This window comes from Chelmon rostratus, chromosome 21, assembly GCF_017976325.1.
Source record: "Chelmon rostratus isolate fCheRos1 chromosome 21, fCheRos1.pri, whole genome shotgun sequence".
Taxonomy (NCBI): domain Eukaryota; kingdom Metazoa; phylum Chordata; class Actinopteri; order Chaetodontiformes; family Chaetodontidae; genus Chelmon; species Chelmon rostratus.
The window spans coordinates 4,492,213-4,517,929 of record NC_055678.1 but is presented as its reverse complement, the minus strand read 5'-3'; the positions used below and the strand labels follow the sequence as shown (position 1 = coordinate 4,517,929).

General features: G+C 41.6%; 1 protein-coding gene across 3 annotated transcripts; it reads left to right on the top strand.

Annotated features, from left to right (window-relative positions):
- The first annotated feature begins 8,401 nt into the window (after positions 1-8,401).
- Positions 8,402-25,699, top strand: cyth1b (cytohesin 1b). Of its 3 annotated transcripts, none has more exons than XM_041963271.1 (12): positions 8,402-8,667; positions 15,551-15,633; positions 18,882-18,946; positions 20,052-20,118; positions 21,013-21,131; positions 21,517-21,710; positions 22,001-22,149; positions 22,746-22,858; positions 23,488-23,566; positions 23,696-23,767; positions 24,182-24,336; positions 24,437-25,699. In XM_041963271.1, exons 1-12 carry the CDS (start codon positions 8,580-8,582, stop codon positions 24,513-24,515), a joined length of 1,263 nt encoding a protein of 420 aa, XP_041819205.1. In that variant the 5' UTR covers positions 8,402-8,579; the 3' UTR covers positions 24,516-25,699. The 3 variants fall into 3 exon arrangements, with proteins under 3 accessions (XP_041819205.1, XP_041819206.1, XP_041819207.1); XM_041963272.1 differs by lacking the exon at positions 8,402-8,667 and adding an exon at positions 10,781-10,942; XM_041963273.1 differs by lacking the exon at positions 8,402-8,667 and adding an exon at positions 12,623-12,973.
- The last annotated feature ends 18 nt before the right edge of the window (positions 25,700-25,717 follow it).

Sequence of the window (25,717 nt, the reverse complement as noted above, 5' to 3'; positions counted from 1 at the left end):
GACACGCTGCCTGTGTGAGTCATTTGGCCGAGGGTGTTTCATGAGACGTGCAGGCTGTCACGGGCCGAAATGTACGGAGAGCCAAAGTGTTCAAAAATGACTAAATATGTACAGCAAGATTATTATGAAATAAGCTTTTGCTTGGCGTCAGCTGCTAGCATGGCTGTAAAGCAGATTAGCCTTATCTAATTCAAACAGTTTTACTTTAAATTGTGAGTCTTTTTCATTTCATGCCACTTTCATCATGATGGCAATTTATGTGTCATTCAAGGCGAACAGGGCAGAGATGTAATTGGCTCTTGCTTTGATCTGAACTGTTTAGCGAATCACATAATTGGCCGCGTCCTGTTTATTATGATGTTTGGTGCAGTTAAAACACTGGAAAGAAGACCTTCTACAGTAAATTCTGCTGGAATTAAATAACAACAGGAATGAGGTTAACAGCCATGTTAGCAGCTCTGTGAGGCAAGGTCCTCATAGTTTTACATTTTCATATAATGTTTTAAAAATTCATTTTAGTTTTGACTTTTAGATATCATTTTAGTTTAGTTTTTCAGAAAGATTTAGTTTTTCTATGTTTATTTTAGGTTCACAGTGGTTGTTAGTTGCAGTACAAGTGTGTAGCTACATATATTTCCAAAATATTGTAATTGAAATACTTATATATATGTTCATTGTGCAACCTTGTGTTGAAAAATGACAATAAACGAACCCTGGTAGCTCAGGCTATCGCTAAAAAAGCTAAAACTGAAGTGACTTTACAGTCATTTTTATTTAGTTTTGTAACCAGGCGACATCGTCTCTGTTTAGGTTTAGTTTTTTAAAGGGTTATTGTTTTTATTTAGTTGCAAAAACCCTGCTGTGAGGCTGCTTTAGGTACAGCGGTGCTCTGAGCTAAATGCTAATATCAGCATGCTAACATGCTAAGAAATGCTAGCATGCTGATGGTTAGCAGGGTATAATGTTTACCATGTTCGTCATCTTGGTTTAGTGTGTTAGCAGGCTAACTTTTGCCAATTAGCAGAAAACAAAGAACAGCTGAGGCTGCTGGGAATGTCGTTAGTTATGCAGAGGCGACCATGAAAGTCTGAGCCGAATTTAATGACAGACACATTTCAGTGTGGATCAAAGTGGTGGACTGACATTTCCATAAAAATTACCCATAAACTCTGTTTTTGTGAAAGGAAGCAGGAAGAAATAACAACACTGAGCCGAGGTTTTAAACGTTGGATCATTCAACTGTCTCATGGCATGTGTTCCATATTGTCTCAATAGTTATTTATATGCTGTATTGAATCCTTTATGTCTTATTTATTGAGATTCAATCTGTAGAAGCGCTCCAGTGCCTTCAGGGAATAAAAACTGGCTGCCCCTGAAAAGATAATCATGCACAATTGGCTGAATTTTAAATGTAACCTCCAAACATGTGTAATATTGGTCTGTTCGGCAGTCAGACTTGGCCTTCGTTTGGCTGCTGTTAATTTCCCACCGAGGCCGTCGGCGTGTGAGGGCCGTGCTTCACATACGAGAGCGCCGTGGAGAGGCTGTGCTGGGAGAAAGGCAGGCAAATACGCTCAAATAAGATGTGGTAATCGACTCAACTCGGAAAATATTTTAGAAATGTTCAGGCAGAGCCCAGAGCGAGCGGTTTTGTCATCTCTGGTCATTCTCTCCTCAATAATGTCAAACAGGATTGTGATAACCGTGCGGTGTCAGAGAGGATTTCTTCCCACACGGAGCTTTTTGTTGGGACGCTCAGAGGTCAATGCTTCAGAGGAAAGGTGTAAACTAAAAGTAAGTGAGGTTGTGCACGACTGTCCTCTGTCAAACTACAGTTGCTTTTGACGTCTCAGTTTGTGTGTGGAACCTGTTGGGTAACCGTTGCGTATGTGCGGGATGTGAATCGTTGCTGCAACCTCTGCCACACAATACCGGTTACTCAAGAGAGAGGAGGAGATGCAGAAATAACACAGAAGTTCTCGTCCAAAAGAAGAACAAATATGACTCAAACACAGAATCCTGCGACACATCGTTGACCTGAGGCAACAGAAAGTCTTTTGTCTTAGACACGGTGCCACAGTAGTGTAAAATAAATCTATTTACAACTTAAATAAAGGCATGTCCATGAATCTCATAATTAATGATGACTGTATTCTGTACGTAACTACATTTATCTGACAGCTTTAGTTGCTTTTCAGACTAAATTATTACAAATATAATTAAAATTAGCTCTACCTCAACTGTCTACAACATTAAAAGTACTGTTATAGTAATAATAATGAGATAATATATGATATGATATAATACATTACAGTCACAGGGGCCATTCTGCTGCCTAATGAGTGCTGTTACTTTTGATGCCGCAAGTGCTTTTTGCTGGCCAGACTTTTGTATTTCCACTTAAATAAAATTTTCAATGCATGACTTTGATTTGTAACTGAGTATTTTTACTTAAGTAAAGGATCTGAATACTTCTTCCACCACTGGGGGACAGTGAGCTTGAGGGCAGTAACAGTGAGGGAGAATGATTTTCAGGAAGCCCCAGTCTTACAAAAAAAACATGTTGAAATATTCTCTACAAAAGATATAATTCATGCTGTTTAATCACGATTTTACACATAAACTGGGAAGCATCTGATTTTACCTGATGAAATAGAATCATATCAACTACATCACTGACAAATTTGCATCAATGTCATGTAGTTATGATGCCACCTAGTGGCCACCAGAGGACACAGCACATTCTTCATACTCCACTCAGGATTTCATCAAATGTACTTGAACAAAGTTACACCTGCAAATCCCATGTTTTAACACAGAAAGACAAGGCAGTGCATCCATGCAGCTCACTGCCTTGACAAGTACAGTCAGTGTGTTTAACATTAATATACCAATACAGCTACAAGTATCATATAAAGGAGAATATAATGAATAAAATGCAAACATAAAACATTCCACCTCATGGACACACATGCACAAATACTCTAATCAAACCTGAGAAGCAACTAACGGCACACACACAAAAAAACCCTCCTCTAATGCATTACTGATGACGTGAAAATATTACACTGATATTAACAGCATGTGAATCATCCATATTATCATGTTGACACACATTCTTGGGGGATTAACAGTCATCCTTGTGAGATGCAGGAAACGTGAAGTGTGACGGCTGCAGCTGTCGGAGGAAGAAACGAAATTGTTTGAGGTTTTCAGATAACTGCGTTCAACTTTGACGAACTTGTGAGTCTGACCTTTGTGTGTGTTCAAGCATTACATCACACACACATCTCCTACATGTGAAGACGCTCAGATGTAAAGCTCTGAGGTGAAGAAGCTGCAACCTCCACACACTTTAGGGAAATAACTGAATTTAATTTCATTCTGAATTAAATTTTGTATTGCTGATGTAACAGAGTTAAAAATAACTGTCATGAGTTTCTTCAAAATTTATTTGCTTTCCTTGTACATAGTTTTGGAGCCACCTGGTGGATTACTCGTGCAACAGCACAGATAGGGTTTCCTCATGCGCACTGTCGTTGACTCTGCGAAAAGGAAACCCTGTTACAAAAAGGAAACTCTGTTACACTGAGACAACATGAGGTGTGGGCAGCAGCTCTGCAGTCTGGAAATCAGGCTAACATGCTACTTTGAACTTGAGAACATTGAGATCATCTTCAGACCCTTTTAGAGTTCCTCTAGTGGCTTTGACCTTTTTTCTTTTAATCCCTGAATTCGTCTCACCAGGCTCCACAGCAGGCAGCCTGACCCTGTTATCTAATTTGTCTTTTCCAAGCTCGCAGTTAATTGACATTGACATTTATGGTTTGCAGTGAAAAGTTTCAAAAGCGATCAGACATTGATCCCCTTGGGATGAATTGTAACAGCTTTGGTAACTTTTTACCTGTTCATAAATCATCCAATACCCGCAAAGCCTGCTAACATTCCCGTCACCCTCGTCTGTACTTCCTGTTAAGTGCGAATCAGTAAACGCTAGCATGCTAACACCCTAAACTAAAAGGACGATGACAGCGATAAACATCACTGGTATTGGAGATGTGATGCCATTAGCAGCAACCCTGCCGTTTATGGAGGATACCAATCATCACCTTTACACCGTCACCACACATCAAGCTAACCCGTTCAACTCAGTTAAAGTTCAGTTTCAACATGGTCGACAAACACAAGATGTCGCATTATACAGTCAAACACAAAGGTATGCTAATGTTGCTTCAATTTGCTGGATTAATAGGCGATGTTTTGTTTAGATTCAGTTAGCATAACATTAGCTAACCCTAAAATTATCTAACATCAATTTTGTACAATACCTTGTTCCTTTACGTCTGTCGAGAGCTTCTCTTTGATTGGTAGATAACAAATGACTGGCGGCGGTGCTATTAGCTATCCTCCAAAAATGGCGGCACCACCCCAGAACGTTGTGCGATTCCGATTCCCTGTATCCATTAAACATTAGCCTGTTAGCATAATGAGGTTAGCATTTAGCCAGCATAAAGCACTGCTGTGACACTAGCATGCGGAAGTGATTGATTTAACCTCTTTGTGCCTCTTTTCTGGATCAGTTTATTGTGAATATTATATTTATTGCGATTTGTTGTGTATATCTTAGCATGTATTCCATTTGTGACTTTGTATTTAGCATATTTTAGGAACAGATTTCGAATACTGGTCAATTTTATGAAAGTTGATGATGACAAAGTGCTACAACGTTTTTAGATAAGCACCTGTGGGGTTAGCTAGCTAGCCAGATGGTTAGGAGAGTCTTTGAGGATTCTGGACCTCAGTTTTTTAATGACAGTCTGGGATTTTTTCGAACATGGCCAGTTAATGTTACGTCACCTGACGAGCCAGTCACGTGATATCGTGGTCTTGTGATTCCAGATGCCTCGAGGTCATAATGTTACCTCTGTTACCCGAATGCATGCAAATACATGAGAGAGGTGGTAACTCTGGTTCAAAACGTCAAACGGTAACATAATATTGTACATAGTACCTTGCAAGCAAATAACACAAATACGCTTGTTTTAAAGAAATAATGATGGGGATTTATGTTACATACATAATACACTGAAGTATTTTTTAAAACGAGGAAAAAATTTCATAAACCAACGAACAAAAACAAAAAAGCAGTCTCTATGAGCTTTTGAATGAACAAGCAGAAGATGAATGATAGTGTTTCTCAACTGTGACCAGGAGGGAAGATGGTCTTTGCACTTTTGCTGCTCTATTACATGCTGGGCTTTTTATTTGTTTGTTTTTTGGTTGTCATGGCAACCAGATGCATTTAACAGAGGAGTCAAGGAGAGCTGCCCTGAGAGAGGAAGTGGAAGTGAAGTAAGTACGTCTGAGGATGGAGCTGATTTGTATTTCTTCCACCAGGAGGCTCACAAGTAGAATACATGATAAAAATGTAAAAAAGCACCTGAAAGTACAGAAATTTGAATCCTGTCATTCTGTTTTTTTTGTCTCTCACTTCCTGGAAGACAACACAAGAGTTATGATTTCCTCACTTTCAGCATGTTAATTTTATATATCCTGCCAAAAAACATTAATCACCCTACATATGAATTCAACAACAGGAAGCTTTGTCTGTTGGCAGATTTCTACTGTACTGTACTGTGCTTAATTAGAATTTTGCTCAGTTTAGAGGAAAATATTGGACTTTTTACTCCACTACTTTCAGCTCACAGTTACAGTCAATATGCAAATCAAGATTTTATATGTAAAACAGGTGATTCGTTTACAAAATATACATTGTTATAGATGGAACTATCCGACAGTATCCACAACATTGAAGGCTGCTTACATATTAATGAATCTGTAATAAAATTCCAATAATATGATAAATATAACACTCTGCTTTAGTATAGAGTAGTTATACTTCTCCTAACTGATACTGGTACCTTGATGCTGTTGTTGTACACTAGACATTTAAAGGATATACAGCAGCAGGCAGAGCAACACAAGGGACTAAACTGCATATATCGTCTAGATATAGAAAGGTCCCTTTGTACACAATTCATTAGCATCGCTGCCCGATGAAACCTCATGCTCTGGAACCAGACTCTCACTTCCTTTTTTTATTTTATATGCAAATCACATAGTTTTTCACTGGAACTGCTAGCGTCACACCACCTACTCTTTCTCTGTTTTTCAGTGCCACCTGCCACTTGTGACGTCTGGTTTATAGCACTAGATGTGCGTATATTTAAGCATATATACTGTATTTTGTGATTTTGAGTATTTAAAAAGCCACAGAATGTTGCTGCCAAAGTTGAACAGACTAGATGTTCCTGGTTGCCTGGGGTGTTATGGGTGACTGGATGAGGTCAAGTGCAACAGAAAGGGGTCAGCTCTGCAGAGAGAGAGAGGAGGAAAAGAGATTTAATGAGTGAAAGAGACTCTGATAGGAAATGTAGTGCAAGTGAAGGTGTGGAAGCAGTATAATGAAGCATATTGTGCATCAAACGAGCAAAATCAAACTCAAAGGCAACCTTGAAGGTCAACGATATCACACTCACTCACACAGTGACACCTAAATTGTAGTGCTGGTTCTTCATGGCAGATGCAGCGTATAAATAGATGAAGCTGTAGGTCTATATAGAGTAGCTGCTCCAATGCAACGGCTGCAACAACAACTGCCTGCATTTTTCACATGTCTTTACACTAAGTCGTTACACAGACTTAGTTCTGTAATGAAGGCCTATGATATTTAAATTCTACATTTCAATCAGGTTTCTGTGCCAACACAGCTGAAGCAGCTCTTCTCAAGGTGATCAGTCGTGAATCGGGCTTGCTTTTAGTTCTTTAAGAGCCCCAGGAATAACTTGCCATATTGAGTTACATGTGCTCTAATATTAAGGCGGAGAAAGCGTTCCTTTTCTGCTGTGCATTTGATTCCTTTGCAGTAATAAATAAAGGCGACCATTTACAGCTGCTCTGACCTTCGCAGCTATTTCGTACACTGCTGGTAGTGCAGCTAGTCCAAGTACTGCTTCTACAAGCATGACTGCTGCATGCTGCTGGCATGTAGAATTCGTTTGGCAGACAATTTACTTTGTAGCACTGAACTTGTGAAAGTGCTGCCGATTGGCTGCCGCTGACAGTAATGGATTATTGATTGTTTCTTTCTTTAGCTGCCATCTAAACAGTTTGCTCTTCCCTTCTGAAGTGTTATGATCTTTTTGAGACCGTCATTGGGGTTGTTGTTGTTTAGTTGGAATACACTGCTGTACATAAGTACAATTTTGATGTACTTTACTTGAGTTTTCCTGTTTTACACTCCTTTATTTTTCTATAGAATACAAATCCAGAGGTACTAATTGTATTTTCACATCCACCACATTAATTTGTCAGCAATAATACAGATTACTTTGCAGATTGTTTCATACCAAACATACCAGTTGATGCTTTCTTATAGATTTAATGCCGACGAGTGTGTAGTAAAGCAGTTAAAATTACCTCCACCATGGAGCGTCTTGAAAAAAGCCCCCAAAATAATCTAAAAAACAAACAAAACAAAACTCCACTTTGACCAGCTACAATATCAAAATGCTGCTTACATGTGCACAAATCAGTAATCACAATCAAATAATATCATTTATATGAGAACACAACACTCTGCATATACTTTACTTTTTGTGATCATTTTTTTTATTGTAGATGTATAACAAGCAGATAAAATGATCCGTGGCACAAGATCTACAAATAATTCAGCTTTAATTTAACAAAAAGCTTGTTAGAAATCCTCTAAAACAGACAGTTTACATATAAATAAAGACTCCAGACAATGCTTTCACATTTTAATATGGATGTAGAATTAAAACACCTAATGCAACATACTGAAATTAAAGACATCACGGTTACATGTTGGCAGTAAAACCCCTGAAATACTTCATTTTGAAAAACCTACACTGTTGTATTGGTACTTTAACTGAAATAAAGGGTGTTAGTACATCTTCCACCACTGATATGCAACATAGCTTATGCGTCTGCGCATGTTTGTGTGTGTTTACTCAGCTCTGACTAAACTAAACTGGGCTGTGATGTGTGCGTGTGTGTGTGTGTGTGTGTGTAGGTGTGAAACAGGAGGATACGAGGTTGTGTGTACATTTGTCATCACTTCCAAGAATACTTTAACAACTGTTCAGAGTGACACAGCAGTGGGTGTGTGTCTACGGTATACACGCGTCCTTTTTATGTGAAAACGATTTTTTTTTCTTCTCTAAAAATTAGCATGTATCATAGAGGTTTTTTTGTGCGCGTAGTAGTGCGAGCGTGGAGTGTGTGAGGCTGAATTCAGGAGTGAGGTCAAGTGTGTGAACAAGAGCGAGGAGGGAGGAGGAGAGAGAGGGAGAGCAGAGAGTGTTTTCTGTGAGAGTCCGTCAGAGTCTGGTGGCAGTCGGCAGTGAAAACACTAAAAGCCCGGCTTTTTCAAGGGCCGCAGCTGATTCAGCCCCCTTTTACTTAAATATGATGCCGAGTTAAAGGGGAGAAAAGGACGCTGTTAGCCTCGAACGCTTTTTTTTGTCATAAACTCCTGGGCACTCACTTGTGTTGTGATGGGGACTGTGAGTGAGCTGTGTGCCTCCAGTTTCCAGGCATTTCTCTGTCCTTCTGTGCGACCAGGGGCACCTGCTGCAGCCACAGGTGAGTGCCTTTAAAACAAAACGCACTTTTCTGTCGTCTTAGGAACTAAAAATGTGTTTTGAAGTGTTTGTGAGCTTCTTTTTTTAGCCTTGACAAGTAAACAGCCTTCATTTTGAGCTGTGTAAACATGATTTTTCTTTTTTTTTTTTAAGTGCTTTATGGATCAGTTGCCATCCGTGTTATTATTACAGGTCTTTTCTGGTTAAATGTTGAGTTTGCGTGACTCTTGATAGAAATAAATAAGAAGAAAAAAACAGCCAGACATAGAGAGCAAGACTGGCTCAAAGTGCTATTAGTGTTCTGTTGCCGTGGTGATTTTCTGTTAGGTTATCAAGACACAGAGTGCTCTGTGTGCGTGTATGTGTGTGTGTGCGCGCACCATGCTGTGTTTTTGACATTTTCTGTGTTCACGCGCACACGAGTCAGGCAAAACTGTGCGCGTCTGTGTGAGATGGTGGTCTTGATGTGTGGACATGACGCACACCCACCATCCTCTGGTCCAGGATCCCCCTCTCCGGTGGGTGCTGGAGTGACATAATCTCCATCGCTGCCCACTGCGCTCCCTCTCTGCAGGTGCGTTCACACTGTATCACTGTGCTCATTCAAAAGCCATCCACTCACAATGAAAGCAGCACGGTGCTCACCCAGGTTATTTCCATGTGCCGTGCAGCTTTTATGATTCTGCAGCTGGACTTCCCCCTCGTTTTTCTTGTAATTTCCTCTGCTTTCTTCTTCAGTCTTTCTCTGCCTTGAGGCCTCTGACACTGTGATTATTTCACAGATAAACCTTTTATCCTAGCCTACACAATCGGTTATTGTAGCTTCCTCTGAAAATGGTTAATATCTTTACGTTTTGCTGTTTCTAAGTATTAAACAGTTGATTCGTTGTCTCACTCATGTGGCCTCTATTCAATGGAGATGAATGGGATTTTACTTGTGGTGAAAATGAAAAATCAACAGTGACTTCTTTCTTAGGCAATGTTGTTTCTCTGGACAATCCACAGGCCTCACATGCTACTCTCTACCAAAGAAATAGTCCCCATGAAACTGGTTCACAGCTTGTTACTAACTAGAAGGGAAAAAAATGTCTTTTGTGTTTGCTGTGAGCTGACCCTTTAAATGTTAAATTGCAGCAGTTCTTCCCTAGCCCTCCTCAGCATATCCTGTTTTTGGTGTGTCCAAAGTCTGAATAAAGCACTGATTCAAGCGCACAGCTGCAATCCTTTGCCCTCCTTTCCTCTATCCTTCCCTGCATCCTCTCCTCTCCCTTCCTCTTTCCCTCACACACAAGACATTTATCTCTGAAATCAAACCTGCTTCCTCAGTCTTCATACCCATATGGATAAATATTTCTCTCCTCTTTATTACTTTAATTTTAATTGTTTTTTTTTTCACCTCTTGTTGAGTCCTGTATCCTCTTCCTGCTTCAATGAAGAGAATATTGTGTCACTTTGCCAAGCCTTTCATCACCAACTACAGGGTGGAGTGTTAAAACTTGTGGAAGTGGAATATTTGCACATATCACCAGGCCAAAAGACATTAAAACTGTTTTTGTGGGAATGCAGCTACACCCATAGAGATAGAGATTTACACTATGCCTGCACACATCCATCAGTACACTTTCAGATTTAAGCACGCACACATACGCTTATGGAGACACCAAAGAATAAAAGTGAAATGAATGACAAACGTTCAAAATTATGAAAGTCCAAATAACAAGACAGGCTGGCTGCAAAAAAGGCAAAATGATGAGATAATTAGCTACTGAGTCAGAGAGGAGATGCTATCCCAAAATTGCGATTAGTATCTCATTGATATGATCTAAAATTGACATTTCTGACATACTGTCACAATTATGACTCAAAATGTCATCAGAATTAACTTTAAAAGTCGACAGTTTAGTCTTATTTTATACTCCATTAAGTTAAGATTCTGACTTACTACAGTATTTCATCATTTGGACCCACCATGAGTATTTTTTGATTGATGGACAGACAGATAGACAAATATAAAGGCAGATCGTTCATTTGTGTTTAACTGCTCTCTGATTGGCTGCTGCCGTTGAAGCCACGCCCCCGTCATCCTGCCCCAACACCGGCTGTCTCCACAGACAGTCATTAACTGCCCGTCTAACGGTTCCGGAGTGACAAAATAGAGATACCTTTCGGCCTTAATTTAACTTAACTTAACTTTAAAGTTACAAAATTAGCGCTGCTGTCCAAGCCAGCGCGGAGCAACAGCACAAACATGGTTTTGAAGTCGGAAGACGGAGTTGGTAAGTTTCCTGACCCGCTTTAAGGCTAGTTACAGTGAGCAGGAGGGCTAACCTAGAGGCTAACCAGATAAGCTAGCAAACTAGCAACTAACGTAACTTTATCTAACGCTAGATGAGCGAAGCGGGCATTTCCGTATTATCTTGTTTCCAGGTAGTTTTGGTTGTTTTGGCGTTTAATTTCCTGTCAGCAGAGTGAACGCAACAAGTCCTCGTTTGACAGATTCGTTAATACTCTTTGGCAGTGTTTATTAGCTGGCACAAGGGATCCATTATTATTAATCTGGATTGAGGCCAGACCTCATGGGGGTTCGTGCTCATTGTGCAGAAGTGTATAGTTCGCCTGTCTATAAATACAATCAATGCACCCTTTTATCGGTCGGATATGAAGGAATTGCCCTCAAACACACTTCGGCGTTAAGTTGACTTGGCTTGGCTGCATTTCGCTGCTCAGTTTCCCAACTTGTGTTCAAAGTGTTGGACACCGTCAGCAACAGGAGACTGGATAAAACCACAGAAGGTCAATGCAGAGAGGGAGAATGTGCTACAACAACATGACATCAACGTGAATTGTTTTTGCTGATTATAAATCAGCTTCTCCATAACTGCACTAGTGTGTCAGTGAGGTATCTGGGGGGAAAACCGTCAAAGCCAAGGACCAAATGTGCTTTAAAATAAGATGGTTCATTCAGCCAGAACTATGAAAATGGACCACCAGTAACATAAATTGTCCTGCCACTGAAAAGTAGGACATATCAGCAACACAGGTAGCTTTTCATATCTTTTTTTCCACTTGACAGACCGAGTGCCACCTTATTTTGAAGCAGAGTTATAATACTGGTTGTCCATTTTGATGGCTTTTTTCCCCACCTGAAAGGTACTTTACTTTAAAAAAGGCTTTTCCACCCTGGGAGAGCAGCTGAGGCTGTCAGATTTCCTCACTTCCTCTCTCTGTCACATAAGGATGTTTTTCTTTTCTGTGTCAGGGGGCACTTTTTGTTCTCTCCTGTTCTTTCCTCTGCCGTTGGATTTGTTCCTGCCTCCTTGTTGGACTTTCGAGCCTTAGAGCTGTGTGAATGCGATCAGTCACCAGGGAGTTTACCATAACCGCAGTATTATATCACTCCGTTGTGCTTGTTATCCTCAGGCCAGGAGCCATTGAAACAGACAATTACAGCCTTGTAAACACAGAAACAGGCCATTATTGCCTTGAACAGTGCCAGACACTGAAACTCTCAATCTCAAACAGATAATTTTCATAACCAAACTGCTTTGCCTCTGGTGCTGGGTCAGCTGCCATCCTCTGGGTGAAATAATGAGACGGACCAATGAGGGAGCTGTTGTTGGTGTACGTGTATGCAGAAGAATGAAGAATGATTTAATTCTGCCACGACAGAGGGGTGTTGTTTAGTCATTTATTTGTCACATTTTGGGTGTTGTCCAGGAGCAGAGGTGACCAACCTCACGTCTGTTTTGAAGACACTCCCCACCTTCTTCCTCCCTCGGACACCGGTGTCCACGTGGGGGAGCCTGTGTTTGACGCTGTGCTCACTGAGGGAGGAGTAAAGATGGACAGAGGGGAGGGGGGAGAGAGATGAGAGTTCAAGGGTTTTCCCCTCACACACACACACACGCACACATACACACACCCATGAACATACTCGTCCTCATCCTCATTTAGCTGCAGGCCGGCTCCCCTCCTCTCTCCCCTCTGCTGGAATGAGTGCCTGAGGATTAAGAAGCAGGGAGGCTGTACTAGAGGGCCACAGGATTGGGACTGGGATTGGAGGGCTTGGACAGGACTGGATTATTCTTGTGTTGTTGGAGTCAGGAGACTGGACTGCAGGAAACTGGCTGTTTTGCACTGGAATTGCTGTCAAAGTTCGACTTGTGCTGGAGCTGGAGCTATAGAAATATCTGGAGTAAGAAACAAACTGCTAAATACTAAAGGACTTTGTGTTTTCGGCTGCACTGGGAATACTGGGAGCATTGAGACTGGTGGTGAAGTCACTCAGCAGACAGCAGCTTTCTCTGGTAGGAGCCTCAGTATCATGACACGAATGTGTAGGTGTTCAGTGCGTCATCAGAGCTTCTGCATTTGAGTGGTTTTGCTCTAAGTTATCTGAATGAGTGCGCGTGTGTGTCGTCACAGCTTCCTCAGAAAGCTCATGAGAGCCGGAAACCCAGCCAGAACATACACATACTTGTGGTTTTAGCTTTACTTGCGGATGTCATTGCGTCTTCAGAGGATGTGAAGTGTTGCGTAACTTTACAAAGCAGAGCGTGGAAGTAGAAGTAACAAGCTTGAACTTCAGGTGTCCTGGATATGTTGGTCTATAGCGGCTAATCAGCAGCAGCATTGCCATGACAAAGTGTCCCATTACTTGCCAACACAAACACACACTGTGACCTCGACTGTGCAGAGAAGCTGGTTGAAGACGCGTGTTGTTATTTACATCAAAATGTATGTGTTTTACGCTTGAGAGGAGGATGATATGACATTGTTTCATAAGCCGTCATGAATCCACTCTATTTCCTCTCCTAACGAAGAGCTACAGAGAGGAGTGTGAATGCCAGTTTCACTGCCTCTCTGCTCACAATGGTGCGTTATTCTTGTCCCCAGGTTTATAATAAGAGCTGCTCCGGCCTACTTAAATCTCTCTCTGTGGGCGAGGGGTATGTGTGTGTAATGAACAAGTGCGTCACTGTCTGTGTGTTTGCAGTATATAAATGATATCAGTATCCAAAGCTGTGGCACCTGTCACGCCATCATGGGCGATACTTAATTTGCATTGTACATGGTCAGAGTGAATGCATGTCCTGAGGTAAAAACTTAACTAATGGTCCTTCTACTAGTTTTTTCTGGAGCTTTCTACCGCATCTCTTTTTTTTGTGGAAGGACCTATGATAGGAATTTTAAATGATCGTATGTATGTTTGTAGAGATGAAACAATCAGTTTGTTTACTAGTTGATTGACAGAATATTAATCTGCAACAATTTAGAAAGTGGTTTAATAGTTTAAGTAACTGTAAGCAAGAATTGCTTCTAAAATGCGACTATTTGTTCAGTTTTTGTGTCTTCTATCATGATGAGGTTGAGTTTTCTTAGTTGGATACAACAAAAGTTTTCTAAACTATTTCACTATTTTCTGACATTTTACATTTTAGTAAAGAAAATAATCAGGTGTCAGGTTAATCGACAAAGGAGACACTTGTTGCAGCCGTCTACATCATTGTATGTTATATACATGTACAGGTAGACTGGAGCTGCTATAAACTCCATCTGCTGAAGAAAAACTGACAAAGCTCTGAGAAAAGTGGACCTTGAGTTAGGATTTTTTTTTGTCAAACTACTGTTGTTGTGAACTTTCAAGCTCACGTCTTTCATCAAAAATGAATTCAGTGCCTCAGAGGTCTAATAATACGGTTAAGCAGACTTCCATTTCAGAAGTTTCTTGCAGTAATGTTTTTAATGGTTAGGAATTGGTGGTTTTGGGCTCATAAAAAGCTGTTTTTTAATTGATATATTTATTGAGCGCTCTGTCGCTCCAGAGGCTGACACTGAGTGATTTGGTCATGATGGCAAAGTGAAATGAAGTGTTTATTTGAATCCCTCAGCTTGACTCTCCTAATGAGGCAGACAAATGGCAGCAGCCACAGCTTGATATGTCCTCTGTGGCTCCTTGTTACTTGGCAAAAATTGTGCCTTTCCTTCACCTTTGTCACTGGTTAGAGAATTTTATGAGCCTCAGAAAGCAGCCGTAGCAGAAGCATTATTATGAGACCCCCAGTGGAGAGAAACAGCAATTATAGCTGACAGAGCAGAGGCGAGATGTTTGAAAATCTTTAGGTTTTAAACACGAAACATGCAGATAAGCACAATAATTCCTCTCTAACTCTTCTTTTATTACTGGAATTGAATCTTTCTTGTTCGCTTTTCTTCTCTGTCAAGTTTTCTTGAGAAAAACTACAAGTCAGTGACTGACAGATCCACGTTTCCCTCCTTACCTTATCGTTCCTCAGCAGATATCATGTGTGTCTGTGGGCACACGAACTTCTGTTCTATCACAGTACACACTCGGCCATGTACAGTTAACTGCAAGTATTAAATATAAGGCGGCATTTGAGCTTAACATATGCAGTAAGATATCAGTACACCCACGTAGCCACTCAGCTCCTTTAAAAAAAGTCTCAATTCTCTTATTCATTAGATGAACTAGCAACTAAAAAAGAGAATATAGTTCTTATTATTTCATGTTGACTCCTTCTCAATACTGAGTTGTTGGCAGTGTGTGTGTATATACACACATCTGTGTAAGATAAACAGGGTCGATTTCATCGTCCACTTTGTGGTTTGGATGTTGGGGGGTAATTTGATGGATCAAAATTGTGTTGCCATAGAGACCCAGAGCAGTGGGACTCTCAGGTCTCTCTTCTTCCTTTTTATGTGTGTGTGTGTGTGTGTGTGTGTGTGTGTGTGTGTGTGTGTGTGTGTGTGTGTGTGTGTGTGTGTGTGTGTGTGTGTGTGTGTGTGTGTGTGTGTGTGTGTGTGTGTGTGTGTGTGTGTGTGTGATCTTTGTATTTGACTGCTACATGTACTTTTCTTCTCAGTGCCTGATGACCTCAGTCCAGAGGAGAGACAGGAGCTGGAAAGCATTCGCCGCAGAAAACAAGAGCTACTGCACGACATACAAGTAACAGCACACACTCACACATTTTTCACACATTTATCCCTTCAATCAATTTGTTAAACATTAATGTAAACAACATGTTTTGAGCCATGAAAGGCAGTTTGCTGTGAACCATTGTGGCTGTCTGCACATATCTTTATGTAACATTTTAGAAAATGAACAGCTTTTACAATGTGAGTGGTGGGGGACAAAATCTAAAAAATGTGCAAAAAATGTATTCAGAAATGTTAATATTCAGCTGTCTGAGTTAGACAAATCAACTGGATATCCTCCAAAGTTAGTGTTTTTAATATAAAATCCCCCCTTTGTGTTTTCCTGGACAGTATTTCTCTGTTGAGCTGCGATGGAGGTAACAAAAGAGGGAATTTGGTACTAAAAGCACTAATGGAAGACCTCCACTTGATTTATGTGACTCAGATATTAGCTTCAGATAAACCTTTGCACAGAACGAGGACTGTCTCCCATCACTTCCGCTGACAGTGCATTTGGAAGAGATCTTTTAATGGTCAGGATGAACAGGAGGAATAATTACGACTGGCAAAACCTGTTTTAGTGTTTATATGACTTTATATGACCTTTGCAGCAATGACAAGATCGCACAGTGCAGTGTTTGCATTTCCACTTTTCCCTTAACATCACATTGTTCAGGTTTTTCTTTCTTCTCTCTGTGTCCTTGAATAGATTTGGACCTTCGTGTCTAGACCAGTGAGCCTAGGGACTGTGTGTGTGTACGTGTGTGGATATGTATGGGTGGAGGGTAGGGGGTGGGGGAGTATAGGCGTATGACCACCAGAGCGTTACTGTACGCATTCACGATAGATGATCCTCTTTGTGTGGGGTGCATGTGTAGAAGGGGGGGTGGACCACATATATATGTGTGTGTGTCCTCTAGCTCTGTGTGCCCAGGGGGACAGGTTCACCCCCTGCTTCAGTTCCTCCTATAACCTTAAATAAATTAGCGGGATTGTCTGTGTCAGCTCCTTATCTGGGTACATTTGTTTGGCAAGATGCTAAGGGACAGCTGGCCTTATCCTCATGAACAAAAACTACAGATAAATGTTAAAAGTTAAATAAAAGCCCAACATACCAAGCCAACACCTCATATTTATCTATCTTGTGTTGGCAACTAATGTGGACTTCAGGGCTGCAAACAGTTTTCATCAGAGGTGAAACAATTTGTCAATTAATAGATTAACTAATTGACAGAAAAATTGAATGTCAACTATTTTGATTACTTCTTTAAGTACGTTTTCAAGCAAAAAATATGCTAATTCTGCTTTTCTTTGTCTTAATAACCTTGATAATAACCTGAATGTCTTTGAGTGTTGGACTATTTGTAGAGCGATTTGATGACGTGAACATGAGCTTTAAAAACCAGTGATGTAAAGTATAGACCAAATGTAATGCCAGATTAATTGATAATAAATAAATAGATAATCATTACTTACAGCCCCATTATTGACAGCCCACTGTAATTTTTCTGATTAATGGTTCATAAATCGCTTATTTTGCCCAACTAGCAGGCAAAAGTTAGAGATTGATTGATTTAAAGCAGGAAACATTTGAGAATCTGGAATCAGATAATATTTTGCATCTTTCTCTATGTATATATTAGATTTACAGATTTACAGATAATTTATTATTAAAATTATTTCTGTAGTTTCTGTCAGTCAGCTAATCATTGGATGCTGTAATCTGGCTGGGAAGAGATTCTGTTCTAACATGATTCTAGTGTGATAGGGGACAAAAATCTGTAGTCCTGATGAGTCTTTTTATACAAAATTCCTCCTGTTTCTAACCATCCCACCACAGCAGCTCAGCAAAGAAACACTGCCTGTGAGAACATAAACAGGAAGGTTTGCACTAAAAGGACTGTAGCTTTGCTAGCTTCAGATGATCTTTAGAGTGCATTTTTAAACAGGAGAGGAGGACTGTGCATTTAGTCGTCCCTCATCACTTACAGTGGAGTTACAAAGACTTGAACCGTCCCTTGAGCATTTTTGCTCGTCTGGTTTCACTGGAAGGTTTTTGTGTCTTGTGATGCTGTAAATGTCGTCTCGCAAGGTTTTCTACCAACGCTCCACACAAAAATGTTGCTATCAGCATTTAAAAACCAGCTAGAAGTAATTCACAGTAGGGACGGGTTCCCATAGCAGGGGTAATTTTGGATCAGGTTCCAAGTACAAACTAACCAAAAAGATTCAAAAGGAAGGATTCAGATTTGATCAAATGTTATCGAACCTCATCCCTAGTGCTCAGTCAGCAAGGTGGACACCCAAAACACTCACAGACAAAGAAAACACGCACACGCATGGCCTCCGGGCGGCGACGCTGTGCGAGTAGATTGATGGAGTTTATTACCAAGGTCGACTCCCGTTCGCCGTTTCCCTCCTCTAAGCCCTGCCCCGTCGTGCCCCGGAGGGCTGATGTGTAATGAGCCATGAAATATTCCAGTAATGGAGACAGAGGACGCTGTTCGTTTGTAGGGTGTAACCATGGAAACGCACACGGAGGAATCCAGACAAGTGTAGTGATTTACCGTGTTTGTCTGGTTTTCACACATATACACAGTCACTGAGAGCTGTAGATGGTTGTAGCTCTAATCTGAGACACCGGCCCCCTCCGCCTCCCTCTCTTCTATAATTATCTCAGTTCATTATCTTTTCTGCTGGCCTCGGTGTTTCTCCATCTGTTTCTCTGCTCTGTTCTTTCCTCCCATAACCTCTGAGCTCTCCGGAGCAACTCCACTAAGCCAGTCAAAGTCTTTGATCCTGCATATTCCCGTCTCCTCACCAGTGGGACTCTCGAACAGACCCGGGAGGGAGTCGTGGAGGGGGGGCAGGCGGATAAATCTGGGTCAGCACAGGGGAGAGGAGGAGCACGGAGAGAGGGAAGCAGGGGAATGGTGGTCGACTCTGACCCCAGAACAGGTGCTACAGCTCCCAGAGAGGATTTTCTGCAGAGGGCGGCTGTTCCACATAACTCCTGCCGGGAGGAAGAATGAGTCCGTCTGAGAGAGTGAATCACGTCTGCACTTTTAGGGGTTTTTATGGGTCATCTCTTCAGTACGAAGTGCTTGTCTGGATGCGTCGGCCAGCGAGATGTAGCTGGAACAGACGGCCTTGTGTGATGCATTGTGCTGTCGGTGAGATCAAAGCGTCTCCAGGAGGGTCAGACGTCACACACACATCACATGTATATGTCTGCTGTTGTTTCACCAACTCTCCTCCTCTCTCTCTGTCTGCTCTCAGAGGCTGAAGGATGAGATAGCAGAGGTGACCAATGAGATTGAAAACCTGGGCCTGACTGAAGAGAGGTGAAGTATCTCTCAACAGCCTTTTCTATGCTTGAGCGTGGGCAGCTATGGTCCACTCAGCCTTTGATTTAATGGAAGTGCAAACATGGGGAAGGACAGAAAAGGACCTGAAAAAACTCAGATGTTCACAACGCAGTGTGAAACTGTAGATTAATTACATTATTGATTAATGTGTTATATATTTTGTAGAAAGATAAGAAATGTCTTCAATTTAAAACCCAGAGGTATTCAGTGCTAAATATTTTGAACACAAGGTCTGGTTATTCTGGGAACGTTCAGCTGTATTGAAAGCTTCACCCTCTTCAGCTGAAGAAGGCTGTGGGATGTGATATGAGTCCCTAAGGTTGAGAATGAATGTTTTTTCTCAAAGTGTGTGCCATTTCTGCTTAATAGAGAAAATTAAAATTTCTTTCCCCGCCTTGATTAAACCCCTAAAAAGTAATGTGTTAATGAAAATTACATATTATTATTATTATTTCCATGAAAAATGCCTTTAAATGGCTTAGATTACAAGTAACAACACACACTCACATTTTTCACACATTTATCCTTCAATCAATTCATTAAACTTAAAATTTGAGTTCAACTTCTAGGCCCCGTTACTGATTGAACTGATCATGATCATCATTGATGTTTTGAACCATGAAAGGCAGTTTGCTGTGAACCATGTGGCTGTCTGCACATATCTTTATGTAACATTTTGGAAAATGATGTAGATGTAACTCTACACCTTTACCTTATTTAGTATGCACAGATATATGAATGAATATGCAAATAAGCCCCGCCTCTACCTCCACCCCCCTGCTGCTCACCTGCAGCTCGAGTGTACCTGCTCACCTTTGACTCTGTTCATCAAACGCACAAACCTCTGCTTGTTTCATGGTTTACTAGCTACCGTGTGCTACACGATGGCAGTGGTAGTGCATGAGTAATGCAGCCGTGCACGGGAAAACGATTCCAAAGAAGAAGAGCGACTTGTGCAGAGTCAGTTAGAAACACTGCAGCACTGGTGTTCTCAGCATCAGTGGGTTTGGTGGTGATTCAACACTCTAACAGTGTGTTTGCAGAAGTGTTATTGATCTTCTGTTCTGTCTCATGTTTTTAGGAAAAGTATGCAGAGGAATAAACAGATGGCGATGGGCCGAAAGAAGTTCAACATGGACCCCAAGAAGGTGAGAATAAATCATCAGACTCTTCCTTCAACTAAGACATCGGTGTGTGGCTGCAACTAACGATTATCGTCATTGTCCATCAATCTGTGTGTTATTTTCTTGATTAATCAGCTTATCAATTAGTCTTTAAAACCTCAGGAAATAATGAACAGTCCAAGGTGATGTTGTTTGAGGTACCAACAGCCCCAAACCCAAAGACAATGAGTTTACAGTGATAATAAAACAGAAAACAGTCTTTACACAGAAGAAACTGCAACCAGAGATTTTAGTTTTTCCTTTAAATGAACTCAAAACCATAAACTTCAGATTGAAGTTAAGACTGTGGTGAAACTGACACTTTGTCTTGGACAAATTAATATAACAAGTGATGCAGCTGCATCGTCTTCTTTTCTGCCATATTGAGTTTGTGTTTTCAGTGCTTGTAATTGTTAAAACATTTCCGAGGACAACCTTCCCAAATAAATGAGAAACAAAAAAGGAGAAAAAAATGAACTGGGCTGTGACAGGATGTGAACACACTGCCGTCATGAATCCAGGTTTAATGTATTCAGGGTCATATTTCCTCACTACTCTCTTTGGAGCGTTTACCGGCGCAGGGTTGTCTCCTGCATCACTTTTTCATTTCAAAAACTGATCTATTCTGTGTCGCTGCATCAGAGGGAACATTTAACACTCTACCTGACGATGTGTTGTGACTGGTGTGGTGATATTCAGACCTAACTGATCATTGAACTCTATGTTTGTATAATATATGTTAATTCATGAGCGCATGTGAATTCAACCTAACCATTTGGTAGTACCACTGCCTCTGCAGCCCACTAGATGGCGCTCACCAGCAGCCGGTTGTTTTAATGTGTGATGTCTAGACTGAGTTTTGTTCTTATATTCTCTCAGGGGATTCGCTTCTTGATTGACAGCTCCCTCCTAAAAAACACCAGCGATGACATCGCCAAGTTTCTCTACAAGGGTGAGGGGCTTAATAAGACGGCTATCGGCGACTACCTCGGGGAGAGGTAAGTGACACCAGGACCCTGAAACTGAAGCAGCTAAATGGAATTCAGCCATCATTCATTGTTGTATTTACACCTGTGCTTCAGCTGCTGTCACTTGTTCTGTGAAAACTGTTCTAATATTCTCCACAGCTGTACGTTTGTACATGTGAAGCTCCGAGGACGAATCAGAACTTATCAAATGTATTATAGTATTCTGTATTATATGAGCTTAGCGGTTCTAAAAGATCATCCATTCAGATGATCTGTTTTTATCTGATTCATCACATCTATCCAACTCTTTTAGCTGCCAACTCAGTGAGCTAACCAGAGCCGCATTCAGCTCTTGATCCTGTTTTTCCTTCTTTGCCCCCACCACCACCACCGTCTGGCTGTGTGTGTCGTGCAGAGATGACTTCAACATCGACGTTCTGCACGCCTTCCTGGAGTTGCACGAGTTCACCGACTTGAACCTGGTTCAGGCTCTCAGGCAGTTCCTGTGGAGCTTCCGGCTGCCCGGCGAGGCTCAGAAGATCGACCGCATGATGGAGGCGTTCGCCCAGAGATACTGTCGCTGTAACCCCGGAGTGTTTCAGAGCACAGGTACATACGTGTGTGTGTTCAGGAAACGAGGAGACACCAGTGTCATGGCAGCCAGAAAAATTTTTTTTATCTCCTCTTCTAGTAAAATCATATTTTTTAAGGCATAGTTGCGCAGTTCTGTCTTGCAAACACCACCTGCTGTCAGGAAATATCCTCTGAGCTCATCACATCAAAAATTGAATCCACTGGAATCAGCTGATGTGACTGAGAAGCACAGGGAGATTTCTGTTGTTTTGCTGGTTAAGTCCTGAAAACACACACACATACACGCACTTTGTCTTGTTTTACAGATACCTGTTACGTGTTGTCGTTCGCTGTGATCATGCTGAACACCAGTCTACACAACCCTAACGTGAAGGACAAACCGTCCGTTCAGAGGTTCACGGCCATGAACAGAGGCATCAACGATGGAGGAGACCTGCCGGAGGAGCTGCTCAGGGTGAGAGAAGATTCCTCAAATAGATCCGCTCCAATGTAAACAACACAGAAAATACTCAGATCTTATATATTTGTGTGTGAGGAAAAAACAGGAAAAAACAAATACTACCATGAGAACACAGTGGTTTTATCCACCTCGGTAAATTTTGCCAAATCACACTAGAAAAATTCCTAATTCAGTCAAAAAACAGCCAAAGGAGAAATTTAACACAACAAATCTAGCGTGAGAAAGTAGCTGTAAGCTAAAACAGTTTCTGTACCTGCATCCTGTTCAGGATCTCACACAAACACACACACACAGATGAGAGTTCAAGGGTTTTCCCCTCACACACACACACACACACACACACTCTAACATTGTAAAAGTGTTTTGTTCTCGTGAATTCAGGCTTTTCAAACGATAATCGAGCCAAAATCAAAAGTGACGTTTCACAGAAAAACTGCCCACAAAGAGGATTTGAAGATGCAAAAACAATCTTTGCTCTTATTTTATTTAAACAAGACTCCCAGCAAATATCCTGCCTATACTCATGCTCATATGCAACCCGATAACTCCTATTCCGGCATGTCTTCATCTTCATCTCACCGTCTCTGCAGAACCTGTACGACAGCATCAAGAATGAGCCCTTTAAGATCCCAGAGGATGATGGGAACGACCTCACACACACCTTCTTCAACCCCGACAGGGAAGGGTGGCTGCTGAAACTCGGTGCGTGTGTCCACATGGTGTGAAATATTTGATTTTCTTTGAGTGTAATCCGTTCAGTCTGGACCAGGCCATCCTGTTGTTAGGCAGTGTGAGCTGCGGGGCCCTCTAGTGGACTGGATCTGTAATAGCACCTTTGACATGAAGAGACCGAACAGAACAAAGTATTTTTGTGTATCACTCTTTTGTTGACATTCTTCTTGTTTGTTTGTGTTTCATGGGTTTTGACTCCAGGAGGTATGTACCCACCTCTCCCTCCCCAGCTTTAATGCACTGCTTTGCTTCTGAGCTGCCCTTCCACCCACCCACCCCCGCCCTGCTTTTCTACTCCCACTGGCTGTGTGCATTCACCTTCACATCACACACTCGATTCAGAATAAAGAACATCCTGTTCCTAATTTCACCCTGCGCTGTTTGCTGCTTACGATGTGAAAAATTACAGCTGTTTCACATCTGTTTCTAACTGCTGGACAAGTTTTAACCTCAGCTTTCGTCTTTGCAATCAGTGGGCTTGATTAAACCCGGTGACTCGTCCCATCACTGCGCTTCAGAGTGTTGCTGTCTTCATGTTAAGTCCAACAACTTGAGTTTTCTGTCTTTACTGACGTTGTAGCTCACCTGTAATCTCTCCTCAGGTGGACGAGTTAAAACCTGGAAGAGACGCTGGTTTATTCTCACAGATAACTGCCTCTACTACTTTGAGTACACGACTGTAAGTACTTCCTGTTTGGCTGTATTGCAGCTTAGAAGGACAGATGTGTGCTACATACTGTATATAGGCTTCAGTTAGAACTCTGATCTGTCTCACTGTAATTTATTTTCTTTCCTTACTGTTTACAAGGATAAAGAACCCAGAGGAATTATTCCACTGGAAAATCTGAGTATCAGAGAAGTCGATGACTCCAAGAAACCGGTAAACTCTTTATTCTCTTTCCGCCGCATTCTGTCATATAAATGACTAATTTCTGCTGCTGTCTTCGGCCCTGTGTCATGTCAGGAAAACGGGATGGAAATGGCTGATACATAGATCCAAACTTTCCGAAACTACCACAGAAAAACAGCATAAATACATGCACGAGTTCAAATGAAGATTAATTGAATTATGTTAAAATGTCACCTCTGTTCTCCAGTAAATGTTGATATACTGAATGTATCCTGGACCCACGGCAGCTGGATGTCCTCTGAGATCAGATGCAGAGCAGTTGTTCCTGGATTCTTTACATATCTTCTGTTTATTCCTTCCAAACCCAAAACACACCGAAACTAGTCTGACGGTCTATGTTGCCTGAAATCTCCTGACTCATCTTGTTTGTTCTGCTCTGCCCAGAACTGCTTTGAGCTCTTCATCCCGGACCACAAAGATCAGGTGATCAAGGCCTGCAAGACGGAGGCAGACGGACGCGTCGTCGAGGGAAACCACACGTTCTACAGAATCTCTGCCCCGACCGCAGAGGAGAAGGACGAATGGATCAACAGCATCAAGTGAGCCACGTTTAAACTCTGATCAGTGTGATGATGATGACGATGATGATGCTTTCCTGGAAGTCTTGTTACCTAACCCTCCTTCATCGTCCACCTACAGAGCCGCCATCAGTAAAGACCCCTTCTACGAGATGCTGGCTGCTCGGAAGAAGAAGGTGTCGTCTCTGAAGGGGCTGTAGAGCTGCTGAGGGTGAAACCTTGAAACCAGCTCTGACTCCGTGCAGCCGACAGGAAGTGGAGCCGACGCTCCTGCTGCTGCAGTGACACTCGGACCTGCCACAGAGGATTCAGCCTGTAAAGAAGCTCTTCCTTCCCGACAAGCCGTCCTCTACAGGCTTGACCTTATTTTGAAATCTTCATTACCCATCGACAGATGAAACGATTCGCTCATGGACCTCTTCTTTGTTATCCTCACACCTCCTCTCGAACACTGCGCTCCTGCAGTAACGTGGTCACGCCGGGCCCTCGGGTTCGGACTCCCACTCCTCCTAAAACCTGCTGTTGAAACGTGTCTGATTCACCTCAGAGCCACTTCATACAGGCTCACTGTTTGGTCTGCTGTGGTACAATGACTTACAGCTGATGAGTGAATCACATCATCATGTGATTCACAGAAAGTTCAGGGGAGCCAAAGGCCCCGATCACACGTATACGGATATTTAGCAAAACCAACATTCACATGCAAACTGTGTTTTATGTCACTGAAACATATTTTCTTCTAAAGTGGAGATTTTGTAAAACTCTGGATTCTGAACATGTTGAACAGAGAGTTCAGTTCAGACATGCCCTTCGTTGCTTTGTGTAATCATCGTGCGTCTGAAACAAGAACAATGGCCGACCAGGTCAGTTTACTTGTGGTAGCAAATAACTACAAATAAATGGCAACTATTGTTTGTAAGTAATTACCGCCAGGGGAATAATAAGCTCACTACACATGCTCATGTAGGTATTTGACATATTGTTGATGCAGACTTTGTCGCCCCCTACTGGCCCAGCATCATACCGTATACGTGTGGTCAAGGCTTTAAAGTTAGTTTACAACCAGTCTCTAGTTGGGTCATCGGTTGAGGTCTGTTTTCCAGTCGTGGATTGAACCCCGTCCTCTACAAAAACTCCTAATGAAGATATTTACTGGAAAACAAATTAGGTGCAGGACTGATCTCGTCTGGGATGCTGGACTTCATCGTTTAGTCTGATTTTCCATAAAAATGCTTTTTTTCTAAGCCTGTTTTCTTACTGCTGTTGCTCTCTCATCAAAGCACTGTTACTGAAAATGAAGGTAATGCATAAATAGTTAAATATTTATTTATCCAGATTTCTTGTAATTTATTGTTTAAAGTTTTGTCTCATTAAAAGTTTCAAACCAAAATTTAACTAACTA